Source organism: Ascaphus truei, chromosome 14, assembly GCF_040206685.1.
Source record: "Ascaphus truei isolate aAscTru1 chromosome 14, aAscTru1.hap1, whole genome shotgun sequence".
Classification (NCBI taxonomy): domain Eukaryota; kingdom Metazoa; phylum Chordata; class Amphibia; order Anura; family Ascaphidae; genus Ascaphus; species Ascaphus truei.
This window is the reverse complement of record NC_134496.1, coordinates 17,465,206-17,489,779: the sequence shown is the minus strand read 5'-3', so window position 1 is coordinate 17,489,779 and position 24,574 is coordinate 17,465,206. Positions and strand designations below refer to the sequence as shown.

General features: G+C 50.7%; 1 protein-coding gene across 1 annotated transcript in view; it reads left to right on the top strand.

The window, feature by feature from the left end:
• CDC42BPG (CDC42 binding protein kinase gamma) overlaps positions 1–24,574 on the top strand; it is a 114,967-nt gene that overhangs the window by 87,248 nt on the left and 3,145 nt on the right. Inside the window, exons 13-31 of the mRNA XM_075569886.1 lie at positions 4,009–4,239; positions 4,357–4,458; positions 4,831–5,099; positions 5,342–5,447; positions 5,644–5,768; positions 6,033–6,147; positions 6,469–6,617; positions 6,958–7,046; positions 7,273–7,322; positions 10,967–11,041; positions 11,351–11,419; positions 12,718–12,829; positions 15,634–15,767; positions 16,630–16,757; positions 18,326–18,407; positions 18,885–19,101; positions 19,513–19,575; positions 21,109–21,702; positions 22,869–22,966. Coding sequence (XP_075426001.1) covers positions 4,009–4,239; positions 4,357–4,458; positions 4,831–5,099; positions 5,342–5,447; positions 5,644–5,768; positions 6,033–6,147; positions 6,469–6,617; positions 6,958–7,046; positions 7,273–7,322; positions 10,967–11,041; positions 11,351–11,419; positions 12,718–12,829; positions 15,634–15,767; positions 16,630–16,757; positions 18,326–18,407; positions 18,885–19,101; positions 19,513–19,575; positions 21,109–21,702; positions 22,869–22,966 — 2,808 coding nt within the window. The remainder of the gene's footprint in view (positions 1–4,008; positions 4,240–4,356; positions 4,459–4,830; positions 5,100–5,341; positions 5,448–5,643; positions 5,769–6,032; positions 6,148–6,468; positions 6,618–6,957; positions 7,047–7,272; positions 7,323–10,966; positions 11,042–11,350; positions 11,420–12,717; positions 12,830–15,633; positions 15,768–16,629; positions 16,758–18,325; positions 18,408–18,884; positions 19,102–19,512; positions 19,576–21,108; positions 21,703–22,868; positions 22,967–24,574) is intronic.

Below are 24,574 nucleotides of genomic sequence, written 5' to 3'. Positions count from 1 at the left end.
GGTTTATATGGTAAATTTGCTCAGGTTTCCTCCTACCTGGCTGTCTTACCTTATAATTTACTTCTCCCACTCTTTCCAAGACCTCATATGGCCCATGCCATTTAGCAAGGAATTTACTCTCCACGGTGGGAACCAGAACTAGTACCCTATCACCTGGAAAAAAAATTCTGACCCTAGCACCCTTATTATACGTATTCCTCTGTGCTTCTTGAGCTTTCTCCATGTGTTCCCTCACTATGGGTAGGACTGCAGCAATGCGGTCCTGCATCTGGGCAACATGCTCTATTACACTTCTGTAAGGGGTAACCTCGTGTTCCCAAGTCTCTTTGGCTATATCCAGTAAGCCCCTTGGGTGTCGGCCATACAATAGTTCAAACGGGGAGAAGCCTGTGGATGATTGGGGAACTTCCCTAATGGCAAATAACAGGTACGGTAACAAACAATCCCAGTTTTTCCCATCTTTATCAACCGCCCGCCGTAACATGCTCTTTAAGGTTTTATTGAACCTTTCCACTAAACCATCTGTTTGTGGATGATAGACTGAGGTTCTGAGATGCTTGATTTTTAGGAGTTTACATAGCTCTTTTGTTACTTGGGACATAAATGGTGTTCCCTGGTCAGATAGAATCTCTTTAGGAATCCCGACCCGGGAAAACAGAACTACTAACTCTTTTGCTATGTTTTTAGCTGAGGTGCTACGTAGGGGAACTGCCTCCGGATATCGGGTGGCATAATCTAATATTACCAATATATGCTGATGTCCCCTAGCAGACTTTATTAGGGGTCCTACTAGATCCATAGCAATCCGGTCAAATGGTACCTCTATTATGGGAAGGGGTACCAATGGGCTGCGGTACGCCTTGAACGGGGCGGTGATCTGACATTCTGGGCATGAGGAACAATAATTCGTAATTTCTGCCAGAACCCCAGGCCAATAGAAGCTTCGGAGAACCTTTTCTTTTGTCTTTTCCACCCCTAGGTGTCCCCCCAATGGATGACTATGTGCGAGGTGTAATACTACGTTACGGAATGTCCGTGGTACCAACAATTGTTTAGTTGTAACTGATTTCCTTTTATCAACCCGATATACTAGGTCGTTCTCTACCTCGAAGTAGGGGTAAGCAAGTGACCTATCTGGTTGGCCAGGAGTACTATTCTGGTCCCGTATATTTCCCCTTGCTACCGCTAATGTGGGGTCTTCCCACTGGGCCTTCTTAAAACTCCCAGGACTGACCTCTAGGTCAGCGAGGGTCTTATCCGGTTCTGGGGTGGTAAGTGTCTGCTCAACATCTTGATTTGGGGTATTCCCTACCAAAGTAGTGATGGGGAAGGGAATTTTACAGCACTCCTCCTTTTCCCCCTTCTTATTTGGGCCCTCGTCAACCTCCATTTCTGAAAAAGGGAAAGGATTTGTTTCTTCTAATACTTCGTTATGGTCCGCTATTGAACTCTGGGCGCTATTCTGAGCGGGGGACCACATTTTTAGAAAATGGGGAAAGTCGGTCCCTATTAACACATCATGTGCCAGTTTGGGTACAATACCCACCTTGAAATCTAAAGAACCAAACTCTGTTTCAAAAAAAACATCAACAGTGGAATATTCATGATTATCCCCATGTATACAACAAATTGCCACTCTTTGTGAACTGTTTCCCTGTTTCTTCTTAATGGGCAAGAGGTATTCGGACACTAGTGTGACCATGCTCCCAGAGTCAAGAAGTGCCCGAACCCTCTTACCATTAACCTTTACAAATGCCCACAGATGGTTATTCAAGGGGTCCTCTGGGCTAGGGCCCATACATTGGGACAACAGCGAATAAGGTTCCACGCTGTTGCATTGCATGGGCTCATCATTTAGTGGGCAGATTTTTGCTGTGTGGCCCCTCTCATGACAATTTACACATTTAGGTACATAGTCTGTGACCCACTTAGAGCCTTTTCCCGGCTCCCCATGTTGGCTATTGCCCTTAGTGTGCGAACCACTGTTGCTGGTGCTGCGTGAAGGTGGTCGCCGCTCTTCAGCGCCCCTTAACCCCGGTACCCTTTTACCGTCTCTGGAAGAGTCCTGGAACCTCGGGTAGTGGGGTTGCTCCACGACTGTGGGTTGCGGGTGCTCTTCTGCTGCATTGTACCTTTCTACGAGGGCCACAAGCTCATCCGCATTGTGGGGGTCACTCCGACTGACCCAACGGCGTAAGGCAGAGGGAAGTTTCCTCAAGAACTGGTCCATGACCAACCGTTCCACGATGTGGCTGGCTGAGTTGATCTCGGGTTGTAGCCACTTCCGGGCGAGGTGGATGAGGTCATACATCTGGCTTCGGGTGGCTTTATCCATCGTGAAGGACCATGCGTGAAACCTTTGGGCGCGAACAGCCGTGGTTACGCCGAGGCGGGCGAGGATCTCGAACTTCAATTTTGCATAGACGTTAGCTTCGGCTGGCTCTAGATCAAAGTAAGCCTTCTGGGGTTCGCCGCTTAGGAAGGGTGCGATTAGACCAGCCCACTCAGCTTCTGGCCATCCCTCTCTCTGTGCCGTGCGTTCAAACGTGAGAAGATAGGCTTCCACATCATCCGAGGGTCCCATCTTCTGAAGGTAGTGGCTTGCCCTGGTCATTTTCGGAACTGGGGCTGCCGCTGCCAGTGGAAGGTTACTGATAGTCCCCCTCAGGATCTCGAGTTCCTGCTGTAAGCCCTGAGCGAACCGCTGTTGCTCCTCTCTCAGCAAGCGGTTTGTCTCTTGCTGGTTTGCAATCGCGTTTTGCAGGGCTTCATTCGTCTGTTGCTGGTTTGCATTCGCCTGTTGCTGGTTTGCATTCGCCTGTTGCTGGTTTGCATTAATCTCTTGCTGGGCTATTAGCAGCTGTTGCTGGGCTGCATTCGTCTGCTGCTGGTTTGCATTAGTTTCTTGCTGGGCTATTAACAGCTGATGCTGGGTTTCATTCGCGTCTTTCTGGGCAGCGACATTGCGTACCAGCGCACCCACCACGTCTTCCATCTTGTTTGCAGAGGATGAAAAAAACTTTTTTTTTTTTTTTCTTTCAAAGTTCTTCAACCCGCAGACCCCCTAGTGCTCTGCCCGCATTCTCCACCATATGTGACAAACGGCTTACTCCGGGACTCCGTCGTTTGTCCGGGACTGTTTAGAACACGGTCTTTTAGGGTAGGTTAAATGATGAGGCGTCACGTACTGTTCCTTTAAACAGGCTATGCCTGGTTTATTCAGTCCCAGGCACTGAGACTGCCACAGTGCATACAACAGAAAACAGATCAAAACAAAAGCTGCTCACCTGAGCGATAACTTAACTTAGATATCCCTGACTCAGGGTTGGACGTGGCTTTTCCACTTCCAACATCAAAACACGGTACTTTTGCAGTCTTACACAAATGAACAGAAAGATTGAACCTGTTTGGGGAAGAGGCTTCTCCCCTCTGTAGTTCAGCAGCCTTCCAGCCTCCTGGCTCTTGTGGGGAGACCAAAGCAAACAGGAAATCAGTCTTTCATACCTGATTCCTAATTAGCATGACAGGTGACAGAAATCAGGCAGCAGACAAACTCTGGTCTGGATCTCTCATCCCTCAGTTCCAGCGCTTGCCAAACTGTGGGATGGAGTGTATGTATTATAAGGCTGCACTCCCAGGCCAAACAGGATAGAAACTGTCTAGTATCCTGGGAGCCCTATATACGGAATTTATTACCATCCCCTGGTTTCTGTCACAGTATGTATGTATGTTTGTTTAATGGAACGTCCCAGTAGGCCAGGGGTGGCCAACAGGAAAGGTTTTAGGGATATCCAGGTTTAAAGACCTGTTTGTGGCCCTTGAGGACTGGAGTCATTGATTGAGCCACCTGTGCTGAAGCAGGGATATCCTTAAAACCTTTCCTTTTGGTGGTTTGAGTACTGGAGTTGGCCTCCCCTGTAGTAGGCGATAACGTTCGGACCAATTGGTAAGATCCGTTGGTGATGTTTTCTCCCTCAAGCTTCGACCTGATTTGCTGTGTGTCTGCAGGAGCTGGCTGGAGCACGGGAGCAGGGGGAACAGCTGCGGGGGGCACTGGAGAAGCTGAGGGGGGAGCGGGAGGAGCTGCTCGGAGCTGAGGAGAAGTGTGAGGGTCTGAGGGCCCAGGCTGGGCGCCTCTCCCGTCGGCTGCGGGACATGGAGGAGGAGGCAGAGGCCGCAGCTCAGAAAGTCAGGAGCCTGAGGAAGGAGCTGCACAGAGCAGACAGCAGCAGGAAAGAGGTCAGTCAATTAAAACTTTTGGTATGAGGACTGCCTCAGGGTTAGTTTATGCTGTACATGCGGTGCAGTACTATGGGCACATTTAGTATACAATTTGCTCCTCTCTAACCCACTCAGGCTGAGTCACAAGTGGAGGAGCTACTTTTGGAGGTAGAGAGACAGAAGAAGCTGAGAGAGAGGAGCGAGGCGCAGACGGCGGAGGAGCTGGAGAGAGTCAAGGTGACCGGGATAGTGCCACTGTGTCACCCTGCGGATGGGCAGATGACCTCATAGCTCCCTTCTGTTTGTCACTGGCACCCTGCGGGGAGAGGGACAGACTCCTAGCTCCCTTCTGTCTGTCTCACTGTCACCCTGCGGGGGGAGGGACAGACTCATAGCTCCCTTCTGTCTGTCTCACTGTCACCCTGCGGGGGGAGGTACAGACTCATAGCTCCCTTCTGTCTGTGTCACTGTGTCACCCTGCGGGGGGAGGGACAGACTCATAGCTCCCTTCTGTCTGTCTCACTGTCACCCTGCGGGGGGAGGGACAGACTCATAGCTCCCTTCTGTCTGTCCCCCTGTGGTGGGAAGGTCACACTCTGTCTCTCATAGTTACAGCACAGTGTCGCTACCCCTGTGGTCAGTGGCTCGCATCACACCTCTGAGATGACCCAGCTGAGGGCGGAGCTTGAGAGGCGGAGCCTGCACCTGGAGGCAGAGCTGAGCCGCCTGGGGCAGGAGCTGAGCCAGCGGGAGACGGAGTATGTGAGTGAGACGAAGTCACTGCGCAGGGAGCTGGGGGAGAGGGAGGCCCAGCTGATAGCGCTCAGACAGGAGATGGAGGGAATGCAGGAGAGCCTGGGGAGAAAGAGAAGCTTCAGGTAACTTGCACCTACATTTCTGCCTCCAGTGTCCTGCATTCGTTCCGTTTCTGTGATTTCTTCACTCTTACTTTTGTCAATGTCATTTTCTTTTGTTCTTTCTTTCATTTCTTCCCATACTGTTTTTTTGTCTCGTGCGCTCTCCCCTATCTTTGTGTGTGTGTGTGTTTGTATATATTTATATTATTATTATTATTTATAGTAATATATGTATATATTGGTCTCCCTTCTTCCCAATGCAGTGCTCGGGCGCAGGAGGAGGAGCTTCAGGAAATGAGCGACAAGAATGAGCGGGAGAAAAGCGTGTTAAAGGAAGAGAACAAGAAACTAAAGGAGGAGCTGGAGAGGGTGAGAAATGTCACCCTGCGGGGGAGGAAAATACACATATCTCCTTTCTGTGTGTGTCACCCTGTGGGGGGAGGGATGGACTCATAGCTCTCTCCTGTCTGTATTCGCTGTGTCACCCTGTGGGGGGAGGGACAGATTCTGTAGACCATTCCTTGATTCTGTCTGTTTCTCCCCCACTGCTTTGGTTCTCCTGCAGATGCTGGCAGGATCAGACAAAATGTCTGTCTCCCACAAGCGTTTGGAAGAAGAGGTCCGGTCATTGGAGGAGAAGAGGGAGGCCCTAGCTAATTGGGAGGCCCAGATCACAGACATCCTACAGTGGTGAGCTGCCCTCCTTCGCCCCCAGGCCCTCCTTCCCCTCTTTCCCCCTGCACGCCCTATAAAAGGTGCCAAAGTATTGAGTAGTGTCCACACGGCCACCTCTTGTTGCTTATTCTCTGCTTTTCTTTTCCATGCACCCATTGTTGTAAGGATATGAATTAGGAGGTTGGGAGACCGTTGCACTGTGATGTTACCCCAAAGAGCTAACAATCTAGCGTCTGCAGGTCTTCATCCCTCCAAATCTTCCCCTCTCTCCCTATGTAGGGTAAGCGATGAGAAGCAATCCCGAGTCTATCTCCAGGCTTTGTCGGTCAAGATGACAGAAGAACTGGAGGTCCTGCGGAATTCTGGGGGGCAAACGCCATCTGGCAAGACCGGGGTAAGACATGCCATTGAGCATCAGGGGAGAGTAAGCGAGTTGCAGGGTGGCCCTCAGAACTGGGAGGAATGGAAGGGTCTAAACTAGGCCCAGTGGGAGACCCTGGCTTTTATACGAAGCCTGGGGCCAGGCTAGGCCCAGCGTAGAGGCCATGGGCTAGGCCTAGTGTGGAAGAACCGGGGCCAGGCTAGGACCAGCGGCAATCTGGGCCTGTCTAAGGCTGAGGCCAGACAAGGCACAGCATGACGCCTAGGTCTGTATGACAGGCCCAACCCAGGAACTCCTCCCTTTCCCCTTCTCACGGTTTCTCCCCACCCCCAGGAGAGCCAATGGAAGGCCCGGAGGCTGCAAAAGTTGGAGGCCTCGGCCCGTCTGGAGCTTCAGTCGGCTTTGGAGGCAGAGATCAAAGCCAAGCAGACTGTCCAGGAGGAATTGAACCAACTGAAGTCCGACAGCCACGGCATAGAGCGGTAAGGAGTGTGACTGCACTGCTTCCAATGGGCTAAATATTTCCCTGGTTGGAAAATCGATACAAATTGTAACTACCCCTCAACTCTCCTCTACACACAGCCCCACTACACTGTAGGGTTTGTAAAGTTATTACAGTGGGAACATCCGTCTATCTTAAAAGCATTTAATGGAATGATCACAAAAGCCCTACTGAAAAAAGTTAAAAAATATCCTGCCATATTTAATAGGCCCTGCTAAAAAAATAAATAGAATTCACAGCGGCATGAGGTGGCCAAGCTAGAAACAGAAGTGTGTCGCCATCTTCATTCTCTCGCACTCCTCTCTTTTAATCCCACACAGGAAGTTGCAGGAGGAGGAGGAAGCGAACAGGAAGTTGCGAGCAGAAGTGGAGAAATTACGCGAGGAAGCAAGGTCAAAGGTGGCAGCAGGTGAGAGTCGACGGGGGGGGGGGGGGAAAGGGGCTGTAATGTATTCCTATCCTTAGAACACCCAGTCTTGAAACATATATTTCTTTAGAGCCAAACTGTGGCCATCTTTAAAGCTCTCTGCCTTAAAAACTCAGAGGCCTGAGTAGCGCCCTGTTCATTCTACAAGTGTGTGCGCGTGTATTTAATATCTATATGTCTCGGGTATTAAAATCTCTCTTGTTTACAGAAACAAAGCCCCAGCGGCCGTTGATCCCCTTCCTCTCATTCCGCTCCGAGGTAAGAGCAGACTGGGATCCTGAGCGGGAGGTGCAAAGGATTCTGGGAGTGGGATGTGATAGGACTAAAGCAGCCATACTACATTCCCCTTTATTTCTTTTTCTCTTTGTATTGTATGGAAATCATGTGACAATGTACAATTCTACATTCTTACCTAAGCTGGCAGTCGTTTGGTGCAGATTTTCAAATTGGAGCGGAGCGCTGGGTGACTCAGGATTATGAAAAAGAAAAATGAATACAATAGTGCAGATGGTATTGGAATAATAATATAAATAAAATGTTCTCTGTAGTGGTGGTACTCACAGATTGCACTATCAAATATAAGCGTATCAGAGACCCTTCTCTCTCTGATGGGAGCCCTTTGATGGAAATCCCTCAGAGTGGTATATAGATAACGGAAGCTTGTAATGGAGTGGTTCAATAATTCTCCCAGGGGTATGTGGAGTGATAGAGAGAGAACACACGATAGAGTAGTACAGTCTAAAATTGTATTGGCAGCAATCAACAATTATATGTGTAATACACTCACATTTTGTAATACAATATGGTTCGTGGGAGAGGACAGCTGTGGATGGAGAACGCCGGTGGTTCCTGGAGCGGAGGAGCCCTTCCGCATACGTCACTGGTACCTTCGTCACGTCCTGTGTTGTCGTAGGTCAGGGCGGAAGAGGCTGCCTGGTGTATCCGTCTCCTACTAGCTTGCCAGCAGTTGTCTCACGGTTTCCTCAGCACAATCACCTCCCACAGCGGATCGATTCTACGCGTTTCGCTGTGGCTTCTTCAGGAATCGAATAGGTTAACCCCATGGGTCCTCCCTTATATATATAGTCCATCATAAATTGACATAGAGCTAATCAGGGGGTCCTATCAGCTGATTGCAATATAGCATATCATTGGTAATGGAGATGTGTGTCAGTTAAACAGTGCATACAATATAAGAATTTCATATTATCTGATACAATTAATACAATTTCTATTACAACAAGTAAAACAGTTAATTTTAATTCATAATATTTAAAACAAAAGATGATGTAAAAAGGAGTATATAAAAGGATATATGAAAAATATATTAAGAACGACGCAATGAGTGATGGAGTTCTAAATAGGATGAGGAAGATAAACAAAATTAGAAGCAAATACTTTCTAAAATACAAATATCATATTTTCTTAAAGAAATTGTGTTAAGAATTTAGATATTAAAATTACCATACTAAAAACACCATATTGTAGTAAAAAAAAAACATATTATATAAGAACAATATTATATTCGTTTGGTGCTCCTGTTATAAATGTGTGTCAAAATCCTGATTGTGTGCCTAACGTAATGGCCGCCTTCTAACTTTGTGCTGCAGTGTGTGAAATGCTGCAGCTTATATGTTAAATTGTATTACTAAGGCCGCGCTTATAGTGCCGGCGACGCGACGTCGCCCGAAAACAAATGCATTGTCGCTGCCGCGTGCGCTTATAGTAAGCGCAACGGCGACAATGCGACGGAGACGTCGCGAAAACTGGTTGCTGGCAACATTTGATTTTTCAAAGGCTTTCGCCTCGTGACGGCCCCTGAACAAATCAAAAACCAGGAAACCTGCGACGCTGCCGCCCTGCGAAATATAACTTTCGCCTGTGGTGACGGGTGACGTCACCCGTCGTTTTGCCGTCGCCATCAACGGCACTATAAGCACGGCCTAAGTGTTACATATCGTTGCATCTTTCAGAATAATACAGTCTACTCTCTGGAACACAGAAATAGATCTGTTTATGATACTTTGTTGCCAAAGGACAGCTCCAAAAGGTGTGTGAGAGCCTGTTTCAAAAGAGGAAGTGGATATGACTCTAAATTGTTGCTGTAGCAATTAAAAGATAATCAGCACATTAAAAAATCCTTTAAAATGGCAATCGGAGTTAAACAGAAATGCAGACAGTATTATCTAATACTACAGAACTGGTTTATTTAAAAGATATATAGGATTATTCACTCTTTGCCGCTTTAATGTCTTGTGGGTCCCTCACCCGATTCACTTGCTGGGGCGTAGGGAGCTATATTTACTGCCCCTGGGATTTGCCCCGGGGGTGTCGGGGTGTGTTTGCTCCCACTTCCTGCACAGAAGTCCGACGATGGAAACTGCATTTAAAATAACCATAATCCTTGTGACGGTGAAGGGTTAACCAGGTCATCAATAAAGGTGTTATGCCCGGCTGGTTACCTCTGAGCCATATTTGTGGGTTTAGAGTGTCAGCTCTTGGACCCATTGGTTGCACATGAAATTTATGTGATTGTGCAACAATAAAGACTTGATGTGTTTTTGCCTTTCCAGGAGTGCTGACCAGTGGAGCTTCTCAGGCTATGAGTTTCAAGGGGGGTTTGCAGTAAAAGTGTGGTCACATTGTGTCTAGATAGACGGGGTCCAGAGTTGCTGGCCACCCAACAAATGTATCCGGGAATCACGTCAGATTACCGGGGACATATAGGCACAGACCTCCGGTCAAAATCCTCCCTTGAACACAGTTATGCGACTCACTGCCAAGTTCCCTGCTTCAGCACAGACCAGAAAGGTAAAGGGGGCATAGGGATGTGAGGTGTCCCTGACACAGTCAAGAGGTCCCTGGGTTTAGGGGGATACTCATTTAATGTCCAGGTCAACCAGAAGCTGTATAGGGCGTGACTCACAACTAAGTTCCCTGCTTCAGCACAACCCAGGAAGGTAAATGGGGCATAGGGATGTGAGGTGTTCCTGAAACAATCAAGGGGTTCCTAAGTTAATCGGGATACCATTAGAGAACAGTATGTTTTAAAACATATGCATGTGCACAGTGTAATGGTCTGGGATTTTCAGACTGTGCCACTGTGGCTCGGCATACAGTGCGGATCAAAAACCAGAGAGGAAGTCTGAGGTGTCAAAACCATTCGGACAGGAGGGAAGAAGTCAAGTACCCATGTCCTCAAATCAATGGATGCTCTTTGAATTTCCATTTGGCTCACCAGACTGTCCGGGGCCTGTCACCGTGGGGGGGCATTGAGGGAATCAGGGGCCAGAAGTGCCAAATTGCACGTGCCCCTTGGTTCATTCAGATTTCCAAGTAACCCTTTGTGTCCTACCAGCTTGTCTCTGATTAGCTGCTGAGATTTTTCTCATGCTCCTGATAGCGGGGGCAGTAATCTGTAATGAAAGTCAGAGGTATTATAACCCCTTGCGGCACTGAGATAGATGGTTCTCCAAAGTGTTCTCCAGAGTTTTCCAGTTGTAAGTCTCCAGCAAGAAAAGGGCTGCTTCAGCGAAAAGCTGCCTGGAATATTTTCTGTCCTGTTTTGCAACTGTTATCAGGGATAGGATTCCCTGCAGCTAGGAGAGCCTAGGTTGTTACCCCAATTCCCAAGTAAGTGTGTCTTTTTGCAGTAGTTTGTGTAACATTGTGCGTTTGCCTATTCCTGTGAATACATTTACAATTTATTTCATGAACTCGTTTTTGCTCGATGCATGATCCAGGTTAGGAGGTGTAGAGGGCCTGGTCTCCCGTGACACTCCTTCACTCTCTTGCTGCGCCCCGTTTATACGTTAATAGGGTCAGCGGCTCCTTCCGCTGATTTGGTAAACGTGGAAACGTCGACATGTCTTTGTTTTTAACACAATGTTTCCGTTTTCCAGAAGGATTTGGTGAGTGCGGAAACCTCCGACCAGGCGCAGAGCAATATCAGTGTTAGGCGTGGAGACAGAACGGATGTGAGTGTACAGTGATGCCGAGTATCTATACACTGATATTGAACATGCTGTGCTGTATAATTATACTAAGCGTCTAGATACCGATGATGTCCTTTCTGCTAATAATAAATATGCCACTCTGTACAGTAATGGGGAGTATCTACCCCACTGATAAGAAAAAAATGCTGCGCTATATAATGGTGTCGAGTATCTCTATACACTGATAATAACGCACCGCATTGTATAATGAAGATGAGTATCTCTATACATGGATAATGAACATGTCGCACTGTATAATGATCCTGAGTATCTCCATATCTCTCTGCTCAGTCTGCCAAGAATAAATTACACAGAAGATCTTTGGGGGTTCTAGATGGGATAGAAGAGGCGTCTGACAAGGTACGAACACCCCCCTCTCCATGCAAGGGGTTAATGAATGTGGGGGCGCTTATTTGGGGATTAACCCTCGTACCGCACTTGTGTGGATGTTTCCACGTGTTATCTGCTTCATTGCATGGCTAAAACGCCCAAAATCCTGAGAGCGGCGAGAGCCCCCCCTGCTAATGCAGGGAGTCCCTCCCCTCCCCCCCGCCAATGCAGGGAGTCCCTCCCCTCCCCCCCGCCAATGCAGGGAGTCCCTCCCCCCCACCAATGCAGGGAGTCCCTCCCCTCCCCCCCGCCAATGCAGGGAGTCCCTCCCCTCCCCCCCGCCAATGCAGGGAGTCCCTCCCCTCCCCCCCGCCAATGCAGGGAGTCCCTCCCCCCCGCCAATGCAGGGAGTCCCTCCCCTCCCCCCCGCCAATGCAGGGAGTCCCTCCCCCCCACCAATGCAGGGAGTCCCTCCCCTCCCCCCCGCCAATGCAGGGAGTCCCTCCCCTCCCCCCCGCCAATGCAGGGAGTCCCTCCCCTCCCCCCCGCCAATGCAGGGAGTCCCTCCCCTCCCCCCCGCCAAATCAGGGAGTCCCTCCCCTCCCCCCTGCCAATGCAGGGAGTCCCTCCCCTCCCCCCCGCCAATGCAGGGAGTCCCTCCCCCCCACCAATGCAGGGAGTCCCTCCCCCCCGCCAATGCAGGGAGTCCCTCCCCTCCCCCCCGCCAATGCAGGGAGTCCCTCCCCTCCCCCCCGCCAATGCAGGGAGTCCATCCCCTCCCCTCCCCTCTCCCCCGCCAATGCAGGGAGTCCCTCCCCTCCCCCCCGCCAATGCAGGGAGTCCCTCCCCTCCCTCCTGCCAATGCAGGGAGTCCCTCCCCTCCCTCCCGCCAATGCAGGGAGTCCCCCCCCTGCCAAAGCAGGGAGTCCCTCCCCTCCCTCCCGCCAATGCAGGGAGTCCCTCCCCTCCCTCCCGCCAATGCAGGGAGTCCCTCCCCTCCCTCCCGCCAATGCAGGGAGTCCCTCCCCTCCCTCCCGCCAATGCAGGGAGTCCCTTCCCTCCCTCCCGCCAATGCAGGGTGTTCCCCCCCCTGCCAATGCAGGGAACCCCTAATGCAGGGAGACCCTCCCCTCCCCGTCTCACCAATGCAGGGAGACCCTCTCCCTGTCCCATCAATGCATGGAGTCCCTCCCCCCCCCTCCTGCCAATGCATGGAGTCCCTCCCCCCCCTCCTGCCAATGCATGGAGTCCCTCCCCCCCCCCCCTCCTTCCGCCAATGCAGGGAGTCCTTTTTCTATAAATCTCATTTTGCAATGTTTTTGTTACAGAAAGGTCCCAAATCTCACGTGTTTAAAGTGAAAACCTTCACGTCTCCGGAGAAATGTCTGCGATGTACGTCTGTGATGGTCGGACTTATACGGCAAGGAGTCTGCTGTGACGGTGAGGAGGAGGGGTCTCCCTTCTGTCTGTGTCACCCTACGGGGGGAGGGACAGACTCATAGCTCCCTTCTGTCTGTGTCACTGTGTCACCCTGCGGGGGGAGGGACAGACTCATAGCTCCCTTCTGTCTGTGTCACTGTGTCACCCTGCGGGGGGAGGGACAGGCTCATAGCTCCCTTCTGTCTGTGTCACTGTGTCACCCTGCGGGGGGGGGGGGGGAGCATACTCATAGCTCCCTTCTGTCTGTGTCACTGTCACCCTGCGGGGGGAGGGACAGACTCATAGCTCCCTTCTGTCTGTGTCACTGTGTCACCCTGCGGGGGGAGAGACAGACTCATAGCTACCTTCTGTCTGTGTCACTGTGTCACCCTGCGGGGGGGGGGGGGGGAGCATACTCATAGCTCCCTTCTGTCTGTGTCACTGTCACCCTGCGGGGGGAGGGACAGACTCATAGCTCCCTTCTGTCTGTGTCACTGTGTCACCCTGCGGGGGGAGGGACAGACTCATAGCTCCCTTCTGTCTGTGTCATTGTGTCACCCTGTGGGGGGAGGGACAGACTCATAGCTCCCTTCTGTCTGTGTCACTGTGTCACCCTGCGGGAGGAGGGACAGACTCATAGCTCCCTTCTGTCTGTGTCATTGTGTCACCCTGCGGGGGGAGGGACAGACAGACTCATAGCTCCCTTCTGTCTGTGTCACTGTGTCACCCTGCGGGAGGAGGGACAGACTCATAGCTCCCTTCTGTCTGTGTCACTGTGTCACCCTGCGGGAGGAGGGACAGACTCATAGCTCCCTTCTGTCTGTGTCACTGTGTCACCCTGCGGGGGGAGGGACAGACTCATAGCTCCCTTCTGTCTGTGTCACTGTGTCACCCTGCGGGGGGAGGGACAGACTCATAGCTCCCTTCTGTGTCACTGTGTCACCCTGCGGGGGGAGGGACAGACTCATAGCTCCCTTCTGTTTGTGTCACTGTGTCACCCTGCGGGGGGAAGGACAGACTCATAGCTCCCTTCTGTCTGTGCCACTGTGTCACCCTGCGGGGGGGAGGACAGACTCATAGCTCCCTTCTGTCTGTGTCACCCTGCGGGGGGGGGGGGGGATAGACTCATAGCTCCCTTCTGTCTGTGTCACCCTGCAGGGGGAGGGACAGACTCATAGCTCCCTTCTGTCTGTGTCACTGTGTCACCCTGCGGGGGGAGGGACAGACTCATAGCTCCCTTCTGTCTGTGTCACTGTGTCACCCTTCGGGGGGAGGGACAGACTCATAGCTCCCTTCTGTCTGTGTCACTGTGTCACCCTGCGGGGGGAGGGACAGACTCATAACTCCCTTCTGTCTGTGTCACTGTGTCACCCTGCGGGGGGAGGGACAGACTCATAGCTCCCTTCTGTCTGTGTCACCCTGTGGGGGGGGGGGGGGACAGACTCATAGCTCCCTTCTGTCTGTGTCACCCTGCAGGGGGAGGGACAGACTCATAGCTCCCTTCTGTCTGTGTCACTGTGTCACCCTGCGGGGGGAGGGACAGACTCATAGCTCCCTTCTGTCTGTGTCACTGTGTCACCCTGCGGGGGGAGGGACAGACTCATAGCTCCCTTCTGTCTGTGTCACTGTCACCCTGCGGGGGGGAGGGACCGACTAATAGCTCCCTTCTGTCTGTGTCACCCTGCAGGGGGAGGGACAGACTCATAGCTCCCTTCTGTCTGTGTCACCCTGCAGGGGGAGGGACAGACTCATAGCTCCCTTCTGTCTGTGTCACCCTGCAGGGGGAGGGACAGACTCATAGCTCCCTTCTGTCTGTGTCACTGTGTCACCCTGCGGGGGGAGGGACAGACTCATAGCTCCCTTCTGTCTGTGTCACTGTCACCCTGCGGGGGGAGGGACCGACTAATAGCTCCCTTCTGTCTGTGTCACTGTGTCACCCTGCAGGGGGAGGGACAGACTCATAGCTCCCTTCTGTCTGTGTCACCCTGCAGGGGGAGGGACAGACTCATAGCTCCCTTCTGTCTGTGTCACTGTGTCACCCTGCGGGGGGAGGGACAGACTCATAGCTCCCTTCTGTCTGTGTCACTGTCACCCTGCGGGGGGAGGGACCGACTAATAGCTCCCTTCTGTCTGTGTCACTGTGTCACCCTGCAGGGGGAGGGACAGACTCATAGCTCCCTTCTGTCTGTGTCACCCTGCAGGGGGAGGGACAGACTCATAGCTCCCTTCTGTCTGTGTCACTGTGTCACCCTGCGGGGGGAGGGACAGACTCATAGCTCCCTTCTGTCTGTGTCACTGTGTCACCCTGCGGGGGGAGGGACAGACTCATAGCTCCCTTCTGTCTGTGTCACTGTCACCCTGCGGGGGGAGGGACCGACTAATAGCTCCCTTCTGTCTGTGTCACCCTGCAGGGGGAGGGACAGACTCATAGCTCCCTTCTGTCTGTGTCACCCTGCAGGGGGAGGGACAGACTCATAGCTCCCTTCTGTCTGTGTCACCCTGCAGGGGGAGGGACAGACTCATAGCTCCCTTCTGTCTGTGTCACTGTGTCACCCTGCGGGGGGAGGGACAGACTCATAGCTCCCTTCTGTCTGTGTCACTGTCACCCTGCGGGGGGAGGGACCGACTAATAGCTCCCTTCTGTCTGTGTCACTGTGTCACCCTGCAGGGGGAGGGACAGACTCATAGCTCCCTTCTGTCTGTGTCACCCTGCAGGGGGAGGGACAGACTCATAGCTCCCTTCTGTCTGTGTCACTGTGTCACCCTGTGGGGGGGGGGGGACACACTATCTCCTGCCTGTGCTACTAATATCCTTCTCTTTTTAGTGTGTGGTTACATGTGCCACACGTCCTGTGCTGAGGGTGCCACCCTATGTCCGTCCCCTCCCGGTCAGATTAAGAAGACCTTTGGTGTGGACCCAGTCACTGGCACTGGTACAGCCCTGGAAGGATACCTATCGGTAACCCAACTCCTGGGATGCTAGAATACATTCGGGGATTGTAGGCTTGGGATTAAAGGGCAGTAACCCCAAAGTGGCTAGAAAGGATCCCCCTCTATTATAAGCCAAGTCCACACAAATATATATATATGCAAAATGTATTTATTTATCTCCCTTCTGTCCGTATCACTGTCACCCTGTGGGGGGAGGGACAGACTCCTTGCACCCCGCTCCTGTGTCACCCTGTCACCATGCGGGGGGAGGGACAGACTTCTTGCACCCCGCTCCTGTGTCACCCTGTGGGGGGAGGGAGGGACAGACTCCTTGCACCCCGCTCCTGCGTCACTCTGCGGGGGGAGGGTCCTACTCCTTGCACCCCGCTCCTGTGTCACCCTGCGGGGGGAGGGTCCTACTCCTTGCACCCCGCTCCTGTGTCACCCTGCGGGGGGAGGGTCCTACTCCTTGCACCCCGCTCCTGTGTCACCCTGCGGGGGGAGGGTCTGACATCTTGCACCCTGCTCCTGTGTCACCCTGCGGGGGGGAGGGTCTGACTCCTTGCACCCCGCTCCTGTGTCACCCTGCGGGGGGGAGGGTCTGACTCCTTGCACCCCGCTCCTGTGTCACCCTGCGGGGGGAGGGTCCGACTCCTTGCACCCCGCTCCTGTGTCACCCTGCGGGGGGAGGGTCTGACATCTTGCACCCCGCTCCTGTGTCACCCTGCGGGGGGAGGGTCCGACTCCTTGCACCCCGCTCCTGTGTCACCCTGCGGGGGGGAGGGTCCAACTCCTTGCACCCCGCTCCTGTGTCACCCTGCGGGGGGAGGGTCCGACTCCTTGCACCCCGCTCCTGTGTCAGTGCTTTCTCTGTGACATTGTGTCCCCAGGTGCCCAAGCCTGCCGGGGTTAAGAAGGGCTGGTATCGAGCATACGTCATCCTGAGTGACTTCCGGATCCTGGTGTATGATGGGAACTCCCCGTGCAACACGACCATTGTCCAGGCCATCGATATGAGGTGGGGCTCGCCCTGGGCCGGCTCTCTCCTGCTTGCATGTTTTCTTCTTGTATATGCAGCATTGATTCCCTTTAAGGAAATGTAATTACCTGAGCCGACGATCGATCCGTTCTCCTGCGATCGATTTTTGGCAAAGATCCGGCTCCCTGGGGGTCACCATACGGCGGACTATGATATATTCTGCAGACAGTGCAACGCAACAACTACAATATAGCCACAATTTGTTACCCGTAGCAATATAAGGTTGAGAGGAAAGCTGTAATAAAAGGAAGTCTCTTGCTGGGAAGAGGCAAGAGGTTGCTTTGTGATCTTGTGTTTGCCCAAGCTCCTGCATTGCTGGGGAGAGGGCAGGGCTCAAAAAGAGGTGTGTGTCAGAATCTGTTACACCAACCAGAGGGGGCGCAGTGTATTCAAACTCAATAAAAATGGCAGTAAAGTAGTAGTTCTGCTTTTCTTTATAGCATTATAAAATTGAATCGGGGGATCCCCTACACCCCAAGATACTTCCCTCCGTAGGGGGTGCCGGTAGCAGTTCCGGCTGGGCTAGTTGGGGCAATATAAATGGCAGATCTAAAGCTCTCGGAAACAGGAAGTCGTGTCGTCATCCTTTGTGGCTTCCTGTTGGCCGGCATGATCCGGACATTTAAACCCGAGCAGGAGATCCCGTCACCCGCTCCGGGGGTATCTCGGGAAGTAAGGGGGTCCCCGGAGCTGAAATTAATGGGGTTCAGCTCCAGACACCCCTGCTTCAATCCTGTAACAACATAAAAATGCAGTATTATCTAATATTACATTATATATATTTTATAATAGGATTGTCTGTTTTGCTCCTAAACACGTCCCTGTCATTAGGTCACTTTGCTCCTACGTGGGACTGACCCTTTAACCCATTAAACACATCCCTGTCACTAGGTCACTTTGCTCCTACGTGGGACTGACCCTTTAACCCATTAAACACGTCACTGTCATTAGGTCACTTTGCTCCTACGTGGGACTGACCCTTTAACCCATTAAACACGTCACTGTCATTAGGTCACTTTGCTCCTACGTGGGACTGACCCTTTAACCCATTAAACACGTCACTGTCATTAGGTCACTTTGCTCCTACGTGGGACTGACCCTTTAACCCATTAAACACGTCCCTGTCATTAGGTCACTTTGCTCCTACGTGGGACTGACCCTTTAACCCATTAAACACGTCCCTGTCATTAGGTCACTTTGCCCCTACGTGGGACTGACCCTTTAACCCATTAAACACATCCCTGTCATTAGGTCTCTTTGCTCCTACGTGGGACTGACCCTTTAACCCATTAAACACGTCCCTGTCATTAGGTCACTTTGCTCCTACGTGGGACTGACCCTTTAACCCATTAAACACGTCCCTGTCATTAGGTCACTTTGCCCCTACGTGGGACTGACCCTTTAACCCATTAAACACGTCCCTGTCATTAGGTCTCTTTGCCCCTACGTGGGACTGACCCTTTAACCCATTAAACACGTCCCTGTCATTAGGTCACTTTGCTTTTCCGTGGCACTGACCCGTATCGCTCTCCTTTTCCTCCTTTAAGGGACGCACACTTCTCGGTCAGTCCGGTCTTGGCCTCCGATGTCTTCCATGCCGACCCCAAGGACATCCCGTGTATATTCCGGGTAAGTCATTCTGTGACCCGAACTAATCAGCCCACTCAGGGAAGCTAGGACCGGTGTGTCTGACACGCACAGACGCATACATGTATACACACGCACACACGCATACATACATGTGTATACACACACGCATACACATGCATACATATACACTTACATACATATACACATACGCATGCATGCACATGTACGCGTTATGGCGTATTTCCTTAATTTGAGAGCATTATTTTATACTTGTATTTATTATGTTGGATAATATTTTATAGTCGTCTCTCGCTCTCTATATATATATATATAGATATATATTAATTTATTCTGCACTATATATATCTATATATCTTTTTCTTTCATACTCGCCATCTCGTGCGTGTGTGTTTCTTTACAAAGACATGCATGTACATGCATAGAAATGTGTACTTTATGTTTTAGTGTATTTACAAGCATCCAACGTCTCGCCATGCTGTATAATCCCCTCCCCAGGTGACGTTCTCCCAGCTCTGTTACCCGCTCACCACCTGCTCTCAGCTGCTCCTGGCGGAGACGGGGGACGAGATGCTGAAGTGGGTGCAGGTTCTCAGCGAGCTGCGGAGACTACTGCGGGAGCAGAGACTCCCGGACCGATCTGTGCGTGTGTTAAAGGAGGCGTACGACAGCGCCTTACCCCTCATACGCACAGTGCTGTCTGCAGCCATCATAGGTAATGTGTGTCCCTCCCATCACGGGGTGACAGTGACAGACAGAAGGGAGCTATGAGTCTGTCCCTCCCCCCGCAGGGTGACACAGTGACACAGACAGAAGGGAGCTATGAGTCTGTCCCTCCCCCACAGGGTGACACAGACAGAAGGGAGCTATGAGTCTGTCCCTCCCCCCCTCCTGACACAGACAGAAGGGAGCTATGAGTCTGTCCCTCCCCCCGCAGGGTGACACAGTGACACAGACAGAAGGGAGCTATGAGTCTGTCCCTCCCCCACAGGGTGACACAGACAGAAGGGTGCTATGAGTCTGTCCCTCCCCCCCTCCTGACACAGACAGAAGGGAGCAGTGAGTCTGTCCCTCCCCCCCGCAGGGTAAGACAGGGATGGTCCTTGAACATGTCTGTCTCTTTCAGATCAGGACAGGATCGCTCTGGGGACAGAGGAAGGACTTTTCTTGGTGCATGTGAATAAGAACGGTGAGATTTTGACGTTTCCTCGTCTCCGTGTATAATGTGGGAGACGGGGCGGAAATCGACTGTGTGTGTGGATATGTAGATTATATATAGTATGTGTATGTATGTGTATACACACACACACACGTGTGTCTCCACATGTACAGTTTTATTAGATCGCTCTTTGTGGCTTTGGAATCTTTTTCAAGAATCATCACAGAGCACAATAAGCGTCCTGTTATACCCCACCTTAATCCCCTCCCCCCCCTACCTTGTTATACGCGCCCCCTCCCTTTATGCTAGAACGATGTGTGGTTATCCTGGTAGTCGGGGCAGTTACTGGAACGATGTGTGGTTATCCTGGTAGGCGGGGCAGATACTGGAACGATGGGTGGTTATCCTGGTAGGCGGGGCAGATACTGGAACGATGGGTGGTTATCCTGGTAGGCGGGGCAGATACTGGAACGATGGGTGGTTATCCTGGTAGGCGGGGCAGATACTGGAACGATGGGTGGTTATCCTGGTAGGCGGGGCAGATACTGGAACGATGAGTGGTTATCCTGGTAGGCGGGGCAGATACTGGAACGATGGGTGGTTATCCTGGTAGGCGGTGGCAGATACTGGAACGATGGGTGGTTATCCTGGTAGGCGGGGCAGATACTGGCACGATGGGTGGTTATCCTGGTAGGCGGGGCAGATACTGGAACGATGGGTGGTTATCCTGGTAGGCGGGGCAGATACTGAACGATGGGTGGTTATCCTGGTAGGCGGGGCAGATACTGGAACGATGGGCGCCTATCCGTTCCATAAACGGCATATCAGTCTAACCGACAGAATATAGAGACTTCATGATGTGCTGGGGGGTGGGGGGGCGGTCTCTATTCGCGTACAATTTAGCAGTGTGTAAAATCTATACAGGAAACTAAAGGAGTAGTACATCTGTTTACTTTCCTTTATTCATGTAAAGTACGCTCTGTTTGGGATGATGTCACTGGGATGAATGACATCACCGGTGACAACCAGTGACATCATCTCATTTGACGACTGTGCTAAATCTATGGCAGATATGCGGTGTAAGCGGTAGGCTTCGTGCACCCTGTTTCTTCTCGGGAAAAGATGCACCTGATGAAGCGACCCGTCGCCCTGACGAGAGGGCGCGTTGCTGCCTTCATGTTGCTGTAAACTGGACACTAATACTGTCAGGAACACACTTTAAACCAGCTACATTATATAATGGCACGCCTCTGAAATAGGCGTGTATGTATGTCAGGGGGGCGCAACTCCAGTCCTCGAGACCCCCCCAAACAGGTCAGCTTTTCAGGATATCCCTGCTTCAGCACAGGTGGCTTATTCAGTGGCTTGGTCTTCGACTGAGACACTGATTGAGCCACCTGTGCTGAAGCAGAGATCCTGAAAGCTTGACCTGTTTGTGGGGGGGAGACGGCGGGTCTGTAGGACTGGAGTTGAGCCCCCTTGTAGTATGATGTTTCTGTATATACGAGGGTGTGCGGGTATGTGTGTATATATAGACCCTGTCGGTCCCTGTCGCCCCTGCAGAGATCACACAGTTGGGGGACTGTAAGCGGGTCCTCTCCTTGTGCTCTGTGCCCAAGGCGGAGCAGCTGGCTGCTCTGTGCGGGAAGAGCCACAGCGTCCGCATCTTCTCCTGGGCGGCCCTCCTGCTCCCGGACTCTGCCGGCATCAAGATCACCGAGGCCAAAGGCTGCCAGGCCCTCGCCTCCGGGACGGTGTGCCAGGGGACCTGTGCCGTACTCTGCACCGCATCGAAACGCCAGGTCATCTGCTTCCAGCTGAGCAACCACAAGGGGGCGCCGCGCCGCATCAAGGAGTTCCAGGCCGCAGGGGCGGTGCAATGCATGGACGTTTTGGGCGACCGCCTTTGCGTGGGGTACCCCTCCGGCTTCTCCGTCTACCCGCTCCTCAACGAGGCCGTCCCGCTCCACCTGCCCAACCCGGACGATCCCCAGCTGGCCTTCCTACCGCAGGCTGCGCCCGACGCCCTCTGCGCAGTGCGGGTGACGCTTAGCGAGTACATTCTCTGTTTCTCCTCCTTTGGCGTCTACGTGGACGTGCAGGGGAGGAAGTCCCGGTCGCAGGAGATCATGTGGCCAGCGACCCCACTGGGGTGCGGTGAGTTTTACGATAAATATCTCTTTGACCCAGGTGGGCTGTCCCTGAATGGATCGCTAGCTCTGCGCTTCACTAACGCGTCCACACTGTTTAATGGGCAGGAAGAGCGGCACTTTATCTCCCTGTGCCTCGAGCACCATCATTACAATATTTGCTCCGGGGGGCAGGCAGTCTCTGCAATTATTCTACATTCAGCGCTATGGATACGGCCGGCGCTATATAGGGAATTAGAATATATTTAATATGCGCAGAGGAATCCGTTAAATTGTGGCTTGAAGTTAAAAAAAAAAAAAAATCTCTCCCCATTTATGGGTCTTTTAGAAATCCCTCATTTTAGAAATGAACTTTACTCTCACCCTATTAGAAATCAACTTTACTCTCACCCTATTTGAAATCAACTTTACTCTCACCCTATTTGAAATCAACTTTACTCTCACCCTATTAGAAATGAACTTTACTCTCACCCTATTAGAAATGAACTTTACTCTCACCCTATTAGAAATGAACTTTACTCTCACCCTATTAGAAATGAACTTTACTCTCACCCTATTTGAAATCAACTTTACTCTCACCCTATTTGAAATCAACTTTACTCTCACCCTATTAGAAATGAACTTTACTCTCACCCTATTAGAAATGAACTTTACTCTCACCCTATTAGAAATGAACTTTACTCTCACCCTATTAGAAATGAACTTTACTCTCACCCTATTAGAAATGAACTTTACTCTCACCCTATTAGAAATCAACTTTACTCTCACCCTATTAGAAATCAACTTTACTCTCACCCTATTAGAAATCCTATCTAATATCCCTTTTCCTCCTAATCCCAAACGTCACAGTAAAACCTTCCACAGGTTTCCAGCCCCAGAGAAATATCCACTCCATCATTTTTACTGGGCCTCTTAAATATGGCCGCCTTGGCCACTCTCCTAATAATCACCTGATAAACTCTGCTCCTAATCGCTGCAGCTTTGGGATCTCTGCAGCTCCCTCGTTTAGGGGGGATACCTTCCCGCGGCCCCCCCTGAGAGCAGCGTTGTTGGGGGTCAGGATTTTGCGGATCCTCTATGTGAGATACTGTGTGAGAGGCTGGGTCCCGGCTCGGGGACACTGACAAACGCAGGAAGTGACAGTGTGTAACGCGGGGGGTGTCTTCTCTGCAGCGTACGCCGCACCGCACCTAACCGTTTTCAGCGAGAACGCAGTGGACATTTTTGATGTCCGGAAAAGCGAGTGGATTCAGACCGTCCCCCTCAAGAAAGTGAGTCGTGGGGGGGGGGGGGGGGGTGACAGGGTGACGATACCTTTAATTAACACAATCTTTAATTGCGGGGTCTGGATCTCTGCTCTGAATGTTTTTCTAGAGCCTTGGCCGACCCGGAGTTCTCCTAGTAATCTAGAGCAGGAGTGGCCAACTCCAGTCCTCAAGGGCCACCAATAGGTCAGGTATTCAGGATATCCCTGCTTCAGCACAGGTGGCTGTCAGAATGACTTAGCAGCTGATGGAGCCACTTGTGCTGAAGCAGGGATATCCCTAAGTGAGCTGGAGTTTATACAGTTTTTACTTTTCTAGAGTTTCATGGACCCCCATGTAGTTTATTTAATTTAACGTTTGGAATTCAGAAAAGTTTTCTTACTCTCCATAATATGAGCAGGAATTTTGCTGGGTGGATTCATGTGATCAGGAATCCTTTTTAACATTGAATTGAGTAGTTTGAGGGTACAGGAACATGCAGATACTCCCCCTCCCCCTATGTTTTCTGGAGTAATAGCGCCATTAGATGCTGCTATAGCATCAAAAGTAACCTGTGATGTAGTTAATCTGGAAACATATGTAATAAAGTCCCTATGTAATAAAGTCCCTATGTAATAAAGTCCCTATGTAATAAAGTCCCTATGTAATAAAGTCCCTATGTAATAAAGTCCCTATGTAATAAAGTCCCTATGTAATAAAGTCCCTATGTAATAAAGTCCCTATGTAATAAAGTCCCTATGTAATAAAGTCCCTATGTAATAAAGTCCCTATGTAATAAAGTCCCTATGTAATAAAGTCCCTATGTAATAAAGTCCCTATGTAATAAAGTCCCTATGTAATAAAGTCCCTATGTAATAAAGTCCCTATGTAATAAAGTCCCTATGTAATAAAGTCCCTATGTAATAAAGTCCCTATGTAATAAAGTCCCTATGTAATAAAGTCCCTATGTAATAAAGTCCCTATGTAATAAAGTCCCTATGTAATAAAGTCCCTATGTAATAAAGTCCCTATGTAATAAAGTCCCTATGTAATAAAGTCCCTATGTAATAAAGTCCCTATGTAATAAAGTCCCTATGTAATAAAGTCCCTATGTAATAAAGTCCCTATGTAATAAAGTCCCTATGTAATAAAGTCCCTATGTAATAAAGTCCCTATGTAATAAAGTCCCTATGTAATAAAGTCCCTATGTAATAAAGTCCCTATGTAATAAAGTCCCTATGTAATAAAGTCCCTATGTAATAAAGTCCCTATGTAATAAAGTCCCTATGTAATAAAGTCCCTATGTAATAAAGTCCCTATGTAATAAAGTCCCTATGTAATAAAGTCCCTATGTAATAAAGTCCCTATGTAATAAAGTCCCTATGTAATAAAGTCCCTATGTAATAAAGTCCCTATGTAATAAAGTCCCTATGTAATAAAGTCCCTATGTAATAAAGTCCCTATGTAATAAAGTCCCTATGTAATAAAGTCCCTATGTAATAAAGTCCCTATGTAATAAAGTCCCTATGTAATAAAGTCCCTATGTAATAAAGTCCCTATGTAATGTGACCTTTAATTCCACTTTTTCCGGAGTGTTTTTAACAGATTTTCTAGGATGTAGATTTTTCGGGAGCA